The sequence below is a fragment of the Miniopterus natalensis genome, chromosome 14 (assembly GCF_054644295.1).
Source record: "Miniopterus natalensis isolate mMinNat1 chromosome 14, mMinNat1.hap1, whole genome shotgun sequence".
NCBI classification, from domain to species: Eukaryota; Metazoa; Chordata; class Mammalia; order Chiroptera; family Miniopteridae; genus Miniopterus; species Miniopterus natalensis.
In genome coordinates, this window is record NC_142094.1 from 38,028,751 (window position 1) to 38,043,097 (window position 14,347).

A 14,347-nucleotide genomic window follows, 5' to 3' on the forward strand; every position below is an offset into this window, starting at 1 on the left:
GTTTATCTATTCATCTGTTGACGGACCCTTGAGTTACTTTAACCTTTTGGCTATTGTGACTAATGCTGCTATGGGTTTGGGTGTACAAATATGTTTGAGTCTCTGCTTCACTTCTTTAAGGTACATACCCAGAAGTAGAATTGCTGGATCACATGGTAATTTTGTTTAATTCTTTGTGGAACTGCCTTAACATCTTTATCCGCTTTCTCTAATTAGGAATGTGCAGTTAGAACTTGGGGGTGGGGGTGGTCAGCATCATTTTGAATAGCAGTGATTCACATACTTTCAAAGGCTATATTTCAAAAGCAGAACATGTCTGTCACCTTCTGGCCCATATCTGTTTGGCTGTTCTGTCCAGTGATGATGATGATGATGATGATGATGATGATGAAGACGATAAATAAAATACACTGAATGCTTACTTTGTCCCAAGCACTGTTCTAAACACTTTTGCATCTTTTAAATCATTTTTATCTTTAAATCATTCTATGATGATTATTGGCCCAATTTTATAGATGAGGAAACTGAGCTACAGACAAGCAGAACCACAAAACAAAACAGATGAGATCACAAAGGAGGGACAGGAAGCCAGAGAGGAGATGCCCAAAGTCACAGCATTGCACTGTGACCGAACTGGGGTAGGTTCCAGGCTTCCAGACGTCTGGAATCCCTGGCCCCGCACTCTTGCCGCCTCAAGACAGGATTCCACTCATTCATTTCATTTATCCCGTTGACCCAGGTGAAACCTCATCTGAGGGGCTGCCGTGCCGCATCGGAATCCAGCTGGATATTCCCGGTCCTCCTCCTGATAATTGCTGGGCCGGACTTAGCTGAAATATGACGGGGAGAGGATTACAGGTTTGGCTCTAGGATTTTGTGAAAACACATGGAAGTAGCACATTAATATTAGTCAAGGACTGAATGGGCCTTTTTAAGGAGTTGAGATAAATTTTGGCAAAATTGGGTTGCCTTGAGAAACATTCAATTGACTCTGTGGGAGTCAAAAAATTATGATTTTTCTTTCTTGTTAAGTTTATTTAAGTAGTAAAAATCTAGAGCCTGCATGTCCTACCCGGCTGTAGCCCTGAAGTTATGAGTTTGGCCATGCAGATGGTGGGCCTGTGTTTTTCATTATGTTCCCTTACTTGTTAGGGTTTTGCCATTAGTCCGCGTTACACGTTTCTCTTGTGTTTTTCTTGAACTTCATGAACTCTGGCATTTCATTTCGGGCATGTATATCCAAGGGGAAAGCAGCCTTCCTTTGATCTTCTGTAGGACCCCATTATGTTTAACCTAAGAAAGATTAGGGAGTTGCCATTCAACGCTGAACAAACACAAAACTCAGCTGCAAAGATGGCGGGTGCTTAATCTATTTACAACATCGACTCCATTCTGAACTAATTCCACGTCGAGCCGGCTTTGAAGAGCAGTCTTCGGGATGGAATTCCCATCTGCCTCCGCAGGCTGCGTGCATATGGTCCAGGATGCTGAATGCATTGGCCTCACAAAGAAATCTATTTAGCATGAAATATTTCAACTGTAGAGGGTTTTTCAGCTTTGAAATCATTGTCCGTGCTGGTTCCCCATATGGAGGCCAAGTTGTACTTTCTCTGAACCGCACAGACATTTCTGGAAAGCCCTCTTGCCTTCTAGTCGTGTTTGTAATAGCATCTGCTCAACAGGGGGAGACAAGTGAGCTCCAGTCTTCGGACAAACACACCTATGAGCCAGGGTGAGCTCAGGGGGCAAAGAGCGGCCACCGGGCACCTGGGAGACAGGCTGTGCAGCTCCTCTCTGCTCCCTCTTCCAAGTGGGCCTCGGAATTCTGCCCACCTTGTCAGTAGCTCTTGAAAGCAACGTGCAGGTCTAATTGTGACTTTTTTTTTTTTTTTTTTTTTAGCCTTAAAAGGAGAAAGGAAGAACAAAACAAAGTGCCAGGCTGTTAGGATTTTCAGTTTCCTGTCGCCCTCAAGACATTGATGGAGATGTATTTTCCTAACAAAGGCTCCGGCGTTAATGGTGGCACTTGCTACAATCGGTTAGCACTAAGTGTCATTTAATTCGTGGTGAAGCGACAATCTGACTGGACGGTGATTAGTTCCAGCTTTTAGCTATCATTTATAGGTCACCAGGCGGCTAACCACCTCAAATGAGGGACCATTATCTTTTGACAAGATGGAGCTTTCTCCAGGGGGATGGGGGGGGGTGCATGACCCAGAGAGGCCAGCTCCGCGCTCTCCAGGAATCAGTCCATTCCTAAGGCCGCTGCTGCCATTGACTGGAAGGACCCCACTAGCAGGTCCCAGTTAGGGTGCTGAAGAGGCGGCGGCTTCCCTCCCGGCCGCCCCTCCGCCGGCTCAGACGGCAGCCGCGATGAGCGAGGCGCCAGGGCAGTGCCTGCGGGCTCCCCGGAGGCTGGTGCTCAGCCGGCACCTGCTCGGGCGGCTCTTTCAGCTTTTTTATAGCCACTACCCACTGCGATGGGTGACGCATTTGCTCTGCTCAGTGGTACCGATGCCATGCTGATGGTTCAATATTTCAAGTAGCAGCTCTGCCTGGAACCGCCGTGTTCTTCTGTGGATCCTACTTCTTTCTCTGAGCAAATTAAAAATAAATTTTAGCCCTGGCCACCGTGGCTCTGTGGTTAGAGCATTGGCCCTCACACTGGAGGGTTGGGGGTTCGATTCCCGGTCAAGAGCACATCCCTGGGTTTCAGGTTCAATCCCTGGTCCTGGTCGGGGCATGTTTGAGAGGCAATCAATCAATGTGTCTCTCTCACATCCATGTCTCTCTCTCATCTCTCTCTCCCGTTCCCTCCCTCCCACTCTCTCTCAAAAAAAAAAAGGAAAAATTATCCTTAAGTGAGGATTAACAAAACAATAAAATAAATTTTAAATAAAACTGTCTCCCTTTCACCATTAGAGTGTCCTCTAAATTAGAAAAAAGATGCAGGCTTTCTGTTAATGACAAGCAAGATGACGCGATGCTGTTAGAAAGCAGCAGTTTGAAGGGCTGGGCGGTTCTGTGGGACCCGACCTACACACAGAGGGAGGAGACTGCCGGTGGCTGGGGAGCGGCTAGTGTTCCCATTTAGCTGGCTCTGTGCCTCCACCTTTTTACGTATTGAGCACACTTTGAATGCTAAGATTTTTGACAGAACCCTGAAGGGAATTAAAATGTTCAAACTGTGAAACAACTCATAATGCCGAGACAGTCGCCTTGTGGTGTAACATTGTCTGAATGTTGTATGTGGCAGCACACATATAAAGGGTTCAAAAACATCACCATTTTCACACCATTTCTTATTCCTCTTGGTCCTATGTTGCTCTTTGAATAGAACTGTTGCAGATCTCACCATGATCTGGTACATTTACAGAACAATGTTCTCATATGTTTTTTAAGACATGCTGTCTCTGGTGTTGGCATGGAACCGCACTGGGTTGCGGCTGTCACTTACTACGTGACCAGCTCAGCTCCATGCTCCTCTTGACAGCCCTCCCACTGGTGGTACTGTATTGTGGTTAAAAGAAGTTAAGAAGGAAAGAGCCCAGACTGGCTGGGTTCAGATTCCAGCTCTACCATTCACTGGTTGTGTGGCCTTGGACAAGTTACTTAACCTTTTTCTGCCTTCATTTCTTCAACTGTAAAATGAGGTTAATAAGGTTATCTACCTTTTAGGGTAACCTTGAGAATTAAATGAATTACACATACAGCATTAAAACAATGTTATGCATAGAACAAGTAATTTTAATAATGTTAGCTTTTATTATTTATTATATTAGCCCCAGTGTGACCCACTGGCCAGGGTTTGGCAGCACACATATAAAGGGTCTATGGCCATGTGGTATCCTATGGCATATCATCCAGTGAGACCCAGAGGGCTAGAAACTATCTCCTTCCCAACTTTCCCCACAGCTACACCAAAAAGCTATGCATTCAAAGTGAAATGTTTTTATTTGGGTTTATTACAGAGGTTGATAAACATTTATCCATATAAAATATCATGACATTTATCCATATAAAATATCGTAACAGTGGTTGCAGGTATAAATAAGAATGACTAACTAATCTGTTTTTATAATGCACAGTCCTTTCTGTTGATTACAAGTAAGAAGACTATGAGGTCAAGATGCAGGAATTTTCAAATTCGATCTCAGTGACTTCCAAAGATTGAATTGTAGAACTAAGGACACATACAAAAAGACCATTTTAAAAATGGAACCAGCCACCTTGAAATATATTCTGAGAAACATGGTAAAAATATTTAATACTTCAAAAGATAAGAGTGTTGCTAGTTGGCCTTATTTTGCAGGACCTGGGCCCCTGGGAACCGCTGGGTTTTGGTGAAGTAGTGTAACCTGCCCCTGGAATGTCATCTCAGGTACAAACAAAATCACTCTTGATTTTGGTCCATAAACATGAGAGGGTTCCCTCCTTGCCGAGGACTCTTGAAAAGAAGCTTTTGCTTTTATTATGCATTTGGCCTCACAATCTTCATTGACAAATAGTTCTGAAAAAGAAGCAAGAAGAGTGTAAAAATACATACATATATTTTTAAGTTAGGGTTTCTCAACTTTGACACTACTGACATTTAGGGCCAGATGACTCTTTCTTGTTGGTGTGGGGGGAGCAACTATCTGGTTTGGGTGGAGTTCAGGGTTTGTGTAGCCCTATAAGCATCCCAGGTTTGGGGATCTGTGAATGCTAGGACAAGGAGTCTGAAGGCAGGAAGATCAGTTAGAAATGCTGGCAACAGTCCAGAGATACATTGATAAAGGTCCAAGAGATTTCTCCTAGAACTCCTGACACCGAGGTTTTTTTCAGGCCATTAAGTTTTGCCTGAAATTTGTGAAACCCTAAGAATGCAACTCTAACCACAGGATCCATTACTTTAAATTTTCCAAAAGCTGAGGGGCTGGGAGACCACAGCTCCTAAGTAAGTCATTCTTCTGAAGAGCAACCAAGGCGAGTACCAAATTAAATTTCCAACCAGTTCTCTCTCTCTCTCACACACACACAGCCACAACAAGAAACCAGGGACCCGCACCGGTAAGGAGTACAGGAGCACGGCCAAGAAGAGCAGCAGGATCAGCAGGATCAGCAGGCCGATGATGAGCCACTTAAACCGGCGCCACACGATGAACTTCATGGTCTTACACGGGTTGGTGAACCACAGGAAGGAGGTTTCTGGTCGGCTGCATTGCAAAGAAATGGTTTTACCGACCCGACTCAGGAGGGACAGATACTGTACCTCAGAGCATAACACCATTTAAAGAATAATTAATAACATTTACAAAGTCAAGAAAAGAGATTATTCACCTTAGTTGGCCAAGAAAGATTCTTGAAGCTTTATAGCTTCCTAAGATAAAGCCACACTGGATTTTGGTTTCAATGGAGAGTGGTTAAAATAAAGCCAGATCACCAACCTCTCCACTCCCCACCCCCAGCCCCCACTATTAAATACAAAATCAGAAGGACAAGAGCTAATCCAGTCTATTAAGCCAATTGGAAGGGGGGCTTTCAGACTGCAGGTGTTTGGGGATGAGACGAAGCCGAGAACAAAGAGGGCTCTCACTTTGGTGGGTCCAGCCTGGGGTTCATGTTGGGTTCATCCCGTCCCTTCCCAGCTGGCCTCTCGTCGGCCTCCTTCTCATTAAGGATTTCCAACGTCATCTCCACTTTCCCCTTCAGTAAAGCAGAACAGGTTAAACACATGACATCATGTTTCACAAATATTTTCACTTCAGCCCAAGGAGTATTCCCCGAGCAATGATTTTGATTCTTGTAAAACAATCCCGAGATTACCCTAAATTTTCCTCCAGAGATTTCATCCCATTTCCTCTCCCACATGTTGCTGAACTGGCTCCTTATGGGAACCCAAGAGGACAAATTGCTTCCCCTCCTCCCTGCTCGTCTCTCTCTGGATCCCTATCACTCTTTCTCATATCCATCTCCTTGCTTCTCACATACCTTCCTTTGTAACTTTACTTGGACACAGATTAGCCTGAGTACTGCTAGTAACAATATCTAATATTTATTGAGCATTAACTGTAGGCTCCCAGAGAGTCTACCTGCTTCACGCTTACCATGCATCCCCCATGGCGCAGAGCCGTGCAAACACTTAGTGGGTCTTGCTGTATGCTAGCTGACGAAATGAATGAGCGAGTGAATGAATGCTGCCTCTCTGTTCACAGGTTTCTGAGTGATGCGCTGGGCCCTGCTCAACCCTTCCTTATGGATAATCTCATGTAATGCTCATGGCAACCCTATAAAGCAGGCACTGCTGTTATCATGTGCAACTGAGGAAAACTGAGGCTGAAAGAGGTTTAGAAACTTGCCCACTTGTATAGCTCGGCTAAAATAAGGTTGTTAAGTCTTTCCAGAACTCTGGAAAGCCAGACTAAGTCACCAATGATTTGAGAACCCCGACCCTAACATTCACTTAGGTGGCGGAGTGCTATGACTCCTACAGTGACGAGCCAGACAAAGTGGGGTGTCTGACTATGGCAAGGTGCTCCATCTCTCCAAGCCTGTGTTTGGGGGGTCATGTCTACTTGATGGGGCTGTCAGCAGAAATAAGTGAGATTACGTGCAAAGTCATCTCTAGTGGCAGAAAGCAGATAAGCGATTTCCTGGCCAGCTTGGGGGAGCAGTGGACTGCAAAGGGCACAAGGAAACTTTTGGGGTAACAAGAATGTTCTGGATCTTGATTACAGTGGTTTTCTGAGTATATACATCTGTCAAAACTCATCAAATGGTGTACTCTGAATGAGTGCAGTTTACTTATGTAAGTTATACTTAAATATAAAAAACAAGATTATGAATGTTGTCTGGTTCATAATCAGTGATGTGAAATGGTAACTATTATTAACACATAACGAATCAGGTAGTCTTTTGTGACACAGCATGGTGACCTGCACTCTTGCTTCTACATCAGAATATATCTTGAGTTCTCCAAACTTGCTTGTGACAGCCTTCTTGCTCAATGAATGTCATGTCAGCATCCCCTCCCCACTTACTCCATTTTTTTTAAATGAAAATAGCTCAAATGTGAAGTTCCCTTTTCTGTACTGAACTGTACTGGTAGCTCAGCATAAATTAGCTTTCCTGGTGAAGGAAGGTCCTAAAGAAATACCGTGCAACCACTCTGGCTCCCAGATTTCGGACAATTCCAATTCCTCCATCTTATATGCAACCTCAAACATCTGCCCATGGACACCTTCTCTTGTGATCCCAGGTACAAACCGATCACATAACATAAAGTCCCACCAGTGTAACACTTCCTTATTTTATCTGGAATAAATCTACTGATAAAGAGCAAAACCTAAATGATAAAAGGCCAGAAAGACCCCCCGCAAGGAAATGCTCCTACCGCCATCACCCGGGAGCCATCTTTATCTGAGCAGCATGGCCACCACCCCCTCATGGACTTCTGTTCAAAGAGGGAGGCGGTTTTCACTTTAAGGGGGTCCATGGCTTTGAGGTCCGGAATCATGTCCAAACTGCATTTCTCTGATGACTTTGCTGGAATGATGGTGTGATGCAAATCAAGTTCCAGGAAACCTAATCAGGGAAACATTAAACTCCAATGAGCTTCATGTGGATCAGGGTCATTTACAAGGGAACAAGGTGTTCATGTCAGAATAGAGCAGACAGTGCTTCTGAACAGGTAATGAGCAAGTTAGAGAAAGGGACCCTGGTCGACATTGAAAATTCTTTCCAGGTAGGATGGAAAGTGGCAGGAGAAATACCTGCCCACCACTCCCATCTCACAGAGACTGCATGTTCTATTTCTCAAAGATAGGAGCATAAACAGAGTTCTTCTACAAGCTCACAATAACAAAACATCTATAGACAAAATTTCCACAGAACGTAGATTTGAAACTTGCTCATATTAGTTCTGAACTGCCTTGAACACAGTCATGTGGCTTTGGGAAGACACCTGGTACTTGGAACATGGGAACGCTCCAAAAACAGGATTTGAGTCTTAACAGCAAGACAAAAGCTAGTACAAGAGCCTCCACGGGGGCCCATGAGCCCATAGAAAGGGGTGACATTCACTGTGTCCACTGCTCAGAGGACCTGAGATGGCAGATGGGTAGGCCACACTGCGTGGGGACATACAGGCTGTGAACGCACCCCACCCCCAATTACCCACAGCACTGGATATTTAAATAATTGATTCCGAGCTTTAATTGATTTCACTAATTCCAAGTACAACTTCTTAGAGAAAAGTATCCAAATGTGAGCCCTACCCAAGTAGTCATCCAGAGTAAACTTGTCATTATCCCAAATCTGAATGATCAGTCTGGGGGGCACCCGAAATTCGGTTTGGTCGATACTCCAGAAATGCTCCTAAAATGACAAGAGAAACAGACAAACCAAATCACACTGATTAATGGATTCTGAACCCCTCCCCTTGGAAATTTCAGGATCAAGGCACGGGGCCTTTTCTCTCCTTTGCACCCCCAACCTGAAACCCTCTCCCCTCAGCCTACCCCTCTGCCCATGGGTAAGGAGGACAGTTGGGCTCCCCAGGACATCTCAAGGCCACCAGCTAGGAGACAAAAGGATGTCCCTGGCAATTCCCAAACAGAAGGCTTCCTGCCATGTTCCTATCAGTGTGACTTCCTGGAGTTTGGGGAGTGATTATCTCCCCTCGAAAGACCACTGTAGCTCACTTAGATTATCCTCCCAAAGCCAGGATGTTCTTGGCCAGCCCACAATATTACCTGCTGGGTGTTACTTCAGCCACCTTCTGTCCACCACAGATCTTCTGCCCACCCCACATGGATGTCTGAGTACACTCATTTCACTGGGGCACAGATTTTACTCTTTTATCATTGCAGATTTAAAATATCCTGGCATTTTTGGCTTTTGAAAAATATTGCTGGATTTTATATGCTGTGGTCAACTAAGACCCCCAGGTCCCTCCTACTACTTAAGTGGAGGGAGGACTGGGTAGGAGCCTCCAAATTCTCACCTCTGGTCCCTGCCCCTGCCTAAGCAATATTAGCCAAAAATAATAACACAGTCTAATTACACCTAAATTCCTCTGGCCCCAGAAGAAAGGGAAGTCCCCCAATGCTTCAGGAATTTGAAGGAAGATTATTGGGTTGCTTCTTGTTTTTCCGATGACATTCCAGGAATGTTCTCCTTTGCAGGTCTCAGAAGGCCTGGATCCAAGGAGCTTGGAAGCCCATTCTGCTGTTGTCGGGCCCCACCTGACTGTTCTGCATGGGCTCATGCTCCACATACCACTCAGGGCATGGGGAGTCCAGCTCCAGAAGTGGGTAAATAAGAAAAATAACTAAAGGCCTACCTGACTCCGCATCCCTCACCTACCCTATGCCAGTATGCCTCACCATCCAAAAGTGTCCATGATTTGACATCGGGTTGAGCTCTGTGTCTCTAGGAAGCAGCCTTTGAAAGCATTCATCTCACCTGGCACAGAAAAGTGCTCACTATAGCATCAGCACAGAGTAGGGCTAGCAGAGTGCAGGGCCTCACCAGATGGGACAGAGGCAGGTATATTTTAATCAGGTGTGGGGAAAGGAGGTGACCAGGAAGAGCTAGGGAAAGTGTATAGAAAGTGGGGGTAGAAATGGGATGGAGAAACTATATGAGACACCTATTATTGCCTGCCCAGGTTTCAGGCCCCCATTTTGGGATGAGCACCCAGATTTCCCTTGACAAATCCCTTCCTCCAGTCCATGCAATCTGGAAAGAAGTGGCTCCCTCCTTTACTCCAGAGCCAGGCCAATCAGAGCACTGCGGCCCAGGCAGCACTGGTTGGTCCAGGAACGGGCACGTGACCCCAAACAGGCAGGCAGTGAGGCCCAATTCCAGAAGTCCCACTGGCAACATAGGGGAGTTGTTCTCCTTCTGCTGAGGTTGTGGAGGGGGCGGGATGGGAGCTGGGTGCTCTCAGGATGGGATCGAGGCCCACAGAAGGCAGCAGAGCAGAGCGAAGGAATTTCTAAAGACATCGGTACAACCTGGCATTCCTTAAGCCAGATAGCCATGTTAGTAACGTGAACAGATAAATCGCTTTTTTGGCTTGAGCCAGTTTAAGCTGAGTTCTGTAACTGCAAGTCTTACAAATCAAGACCACCAGGGTCCTTGATGCTCCTGGAAGTGCTTCTGAAGGGAGGAAATTTCCCCCACTGGGATATTTTGCCTCTGGTTAATCAAACAGCTTGGTTTCCCTGTGACATCAACATACACTTGGGTTGTTGTATATATTGATACAAGACCCCCATGTCTACCCTTCACCAGATCCTACACCCCGCCACAAACACGTTAGGGAAAGGAAAGTTGTATTCCGTATATGTCTAACTACACAAATAGCTATCGTAGCTGTGTGACCCTGGGCAAGTATCTGCACCTCTGAGAGCCCCAGAGTCCCCATCTGTACCAAGAGGGAGCTGAACTCATGACTGCCGAGGTGCTAAGCTGCTCCAGCATTCTCTGCCTTAAGGAAGACCTGTGACATCCACTTCCCACTGGCAAATTTCAGAGCTCACTTTTTTAGCAACGATACACAGTTGTTCAGCTGGGAGGTAGTCAAATGGGAAAACAAATCTCCAGTTAAAGTTCCCCTCGCCATCCAAGGACCTGTAATGGACATCTGTTTTCTGTTTGTTTTCTTCATTGCCAGGAATCCAGCTGAAAAGCAGAGGCAAAGAGGCTTAGCTTTGTGTGATTGACAGGTAATCTAGCCGCAAAATTGTGCAGTGATTAGGGGAGTGAAGGGCAGGAGAATTAATGCACTTTTCTTGGGCAGCGTCCAGTTATCTACGGAACTGGGGGCTGATTTATAAGGGGAGGTGCTCTGTTGCATCCAACACAGGTTGTAGCCAAATAAAATATAATTCCTCTAAAACCAAAGCAGGAAACCCTTTAGACTTCAGTTAACAGGGACAAGGTGAAATTTTCTGGAAAATATCAACAACTTAGCTTCTATTTTAGGAACGTTGGAGCTTGCTGGCAATGATTTTATTCTTCATAACAATAACTCATCAGTGTCTGTCATCACTGCTGATAGGCTCAATGAATATGAGTTCACTCTGAATTTTAGCATTTCCTTTCCCATATTTTACATAAGCAAACAAAACAGGCACGACTCAAGTAATCTTATGGCTTCCTTTTTAAAATTATTCTTAGATTTATTCTGATCATATTAAAGAGACTAGCAAGGGAAATATGAGTTATTTCCATATGCATACCTATGAAAATTTATTTCCATAAACAATTTAACATCTCAACTTTTGACATTTGAAAAGTTTCCTTGGCTTGTGCCTGGCACATAGCAGACACTAATTAAATACCTGTTGAAGGAATGAGTGAATGAACATGCCTGGGAAGAAGCTGTCACATATGCCTGCTACTGGGGAAAACTGGTTTGGAAGCAGGGGAACACTGGATTTTAGGCTGGTAAAGTGGTTGAATGCATGGTTCTCAACACTGACTGCACATTAGAACTGCACTGGAATCAACTGGGGAGCTTTTAAAAATACTGATGCCTGGACCCCACAGGCAGAGATTCTTGGTAGCAGGCAGGCCTGGCTGTGAACTTGCTCAGCCACCAACTCTCTCTGAGCTTCATCTCCCATTGACAAAGTGAGATTAATAACATGTGCTCCTTTCACATGGTCAATATGAGGACAGATCATGACTTGGAAGGATGAAATCCTTAACTCATGTTTATGATCATGTGCTGTGAACCAGGTATTTAGCATGGCTTATTTTACTATTCCTAACTGTATATATCTATCTCCATTTCTCAGATGAGGAAACTGAGGTTCAGAGAGGCTCTCTAACTTACACAAGCTCACTATCTGCCAGGTGCTATCCTAAATGCTCTGAGTAACTCAATCTTCTGAATGTCCCCAAGCAGTGGGTACTCTCACTATCTCCATTTTACACATGACGAACAGTGAGCTTACTAACTTGGCCAGCTAGAAGGGAGAGTACCAGGGTTTCAGCCCAGTTAGTTTGACTCCAGAGTCTGGCTTCTCAAACCTACGCCATTCTGTACTCAACATCTATGATCAAGGCACAGCAGAAAACAAAACATCCACATGAACTATTTGGAACTGAATTATGCAAGAAACAGAGTAATGAACGGCTATGCCTCCTTAGAAGCTGGATGCAGGCACTCAGTGAAGGTTAGTGAAATCAATAATTTTAAAAAATTCTGCTAATGTTTCTTTTCCATGGACATTAGCTGCTAGTAATAAAATATATAGAAAATAAGCCCAGCCGGTGTGGCTCAGCAGTTGAGCATAAACCTATGATACAGGAGATTGAGGTTCGATTCCCAATCAGGGCACATGCCTGGGGTTGCGGGCTTGATCCCCAGTGGGGGACGGTGCAGGAGGCAGCCGATCAATGACTTTTTTTTTTTTTTTTAATATCTTTATTGACTTCAGAGAGAGGAAAGGAGAAGGGGAGAGAGAGAGATAGTAACATCAATGATGAGATAGTCATTGATCGGCTGCCTCCTGCACGGCCCCGACTGGGAATTGAGCCCGTAACCCAGGCATGTGCCCTGATCGGAATCAAACCCTGATCGCGTGGATCCTAGGTCGACACTCAACCGCTGAGCCACGCCTGGCGGGCTGAATGACTCTCTTATCATTGATGTTTCTATCTCTCCTTCTCCCTTCCGTTCTCTGAAATCAATAAAGACACACACACACACACACACACACACACACACACAATGAAACCATGGAAGCTTTCCTCATTTCTAAATCCAGTTATTCAAGGTATCAAGAAGAAATAAAAATGAACTGCATACTAAGAAGTCTCAGAAATAACAAATCTGCTTAATAAACTCAACAAAACCCACTTTTATAAAAGAGGAATGAAGACATAGGTATCTGTTCTTAAGGTCATTAGATGCCTCTGCTTGTAAACAAGACTCACATAGGTTTCGCTTTTCCTTCTGCTCTCTATGCCTTTATCTCCCTGGAGCTTCCTACATAGATTGCAGGAGTGAGATAAAATAGCTGCAAGTAACTAAGAATCCTATAATGAACACCTTCAACAGTGAAAACTAATGAAGAAGGTATGTTTCATTCCCTGAGCCTGTCAAAGTTGCCTGCATGCTAACCTTACCCTTTGACATAGATGTCGCTCATTTCCTCTCCTGTGATGCTTTTCTCGTCCAAGATAACATCCTTGGTATTCCAGATGATCACACGTAGGTAGAATCTAAAAGGGAGCACATTTTGAAGGTGCTTTTCTCTCTGGTCCTGCACCAAGACCCCAGGCAGATATAGCAAGGTCTCAAGATTACTTACTTCTTAGCTTTCCGGGGTGTGATGTTGAAAGGAGGGCCTGGTGGCCCCAAACTCTTGGGGAAAACATCCACCCACATCTGAAGCTTTCCCTAAGCCATTAAAAAATGAAAAGAGAAATAAAGTTACATTACAGATGTCAGAAACTACAATTTTCATTCATACTTCCTAGGTGAAACTATTTCTTTGGGCCTGCTAAATATTAGTCTATGTAGATGGGGGGGGGGGGGGAGAAGAGTAGGAGAGCAAATTAAGATGAATCTTATATATTTGATGTCATTTAGGCCACCCACTCTCTCCTCTCACGCAGGAGTCTCTGCTGGCTGCGTGTGCCCACCTGTATCATAGTCTGAGCCTTCCCCTGGTTAATAAAATTAGGGGCTCCCCATCACTAACACAACCCCCAACACACACATACACAAACACACTCACACACAAACACAATCACAGTCACATACACACATACACCCCCTCCTCTTACAACCACTTCAAGTTGGGCCCTTCACTCAGAACAGTTCTCAAGCTGTCACTCTGTTCCTCATCACACTGTCTACTTGATATCAGTCCCAGTTTTGTGACACCCAAGGGTTTCTCTACTTACCTCAAGGAAGAACATCAAAATAACGTAAAATGGTATTTAATTTTGTAAAAGAAAACTTACAATGTGGTACTTCCAAAGCAGAGACTCAAACAATGACAAGAACACAGTTTCCCCAAGTGGAGGACCCCCTGACATTGGCTCCAAGTGCCTACAGCTGGGAGGAGGCTTGTAGGGAGGGGAAGGGAAGAACCTCACTGACATTTGTGCTGCCATCCTGGTGAGGCCCCACTTAGGTCTTTGACAGCCACAGACAGGCCCATCCATCTGACTGGAATGTTCTTCCAGACAGATGAGGAATGCCATTAACAAACCATATCGACCATATGAACCAATCTGAATTCCCCAAGCTGCTTTTCGAGGTTCCGTAGACTCTGCCTTCATGACAAAAACAGACTGGTCTTTAAGAAGGTTGCCAAGGAAACCACTAAACTGGCTTCCT

At 44.8% G+C, this 14,347-nt stretch overlaps 1 protein-coding gene across 1 annotated transcript in view; it reads right to left on the reverse strand.

Annotated features, from left to right (window-relative positions):
* Nucleotides 1-3,935: 3,935 nt before the first annotated feature.
* The window catches only part of MYOF (myoferlin), a 126,065-nt gene continuing 115,653 nt past the window's right edge, over nt 3,936-14,347 (reverse strand). The window contains exons 48-55 of the mRNA XM_087824454.1: nt 13,311-13,399; nt 13,126-13,221; nt 10,527-10,668; nt 8,256-8,355; nt 7,373-7,563; nt 5,576-5,685; nt 5,048-5,195; nt 3,936-4,510 (exon numbers count right to left, since the gene is read on the reverse strand). Coding sequence (XP_087680580.1) covers nt 4,472-4,510; nt 5,048-5,195; nt 5,576-5,685; nt 7,373-7,563; nt 8,256-8,355; nt 10,527-10,668; nt 13,126-13,221; nt 13,311-13,399 — 915 coding nt within the window. The 3' untranslated portion in view covers nt 3,936-4,471. The remainder of the gene's footprint in view (nt 4,511-5,047; nt 5,196-5,575; nt 5,686-7,372; nt 7,564-8,255; nt 8,356-10,526; nt 10,669-13,125; nt 13,222-13,310; nt 13,400-14,347) is intronic.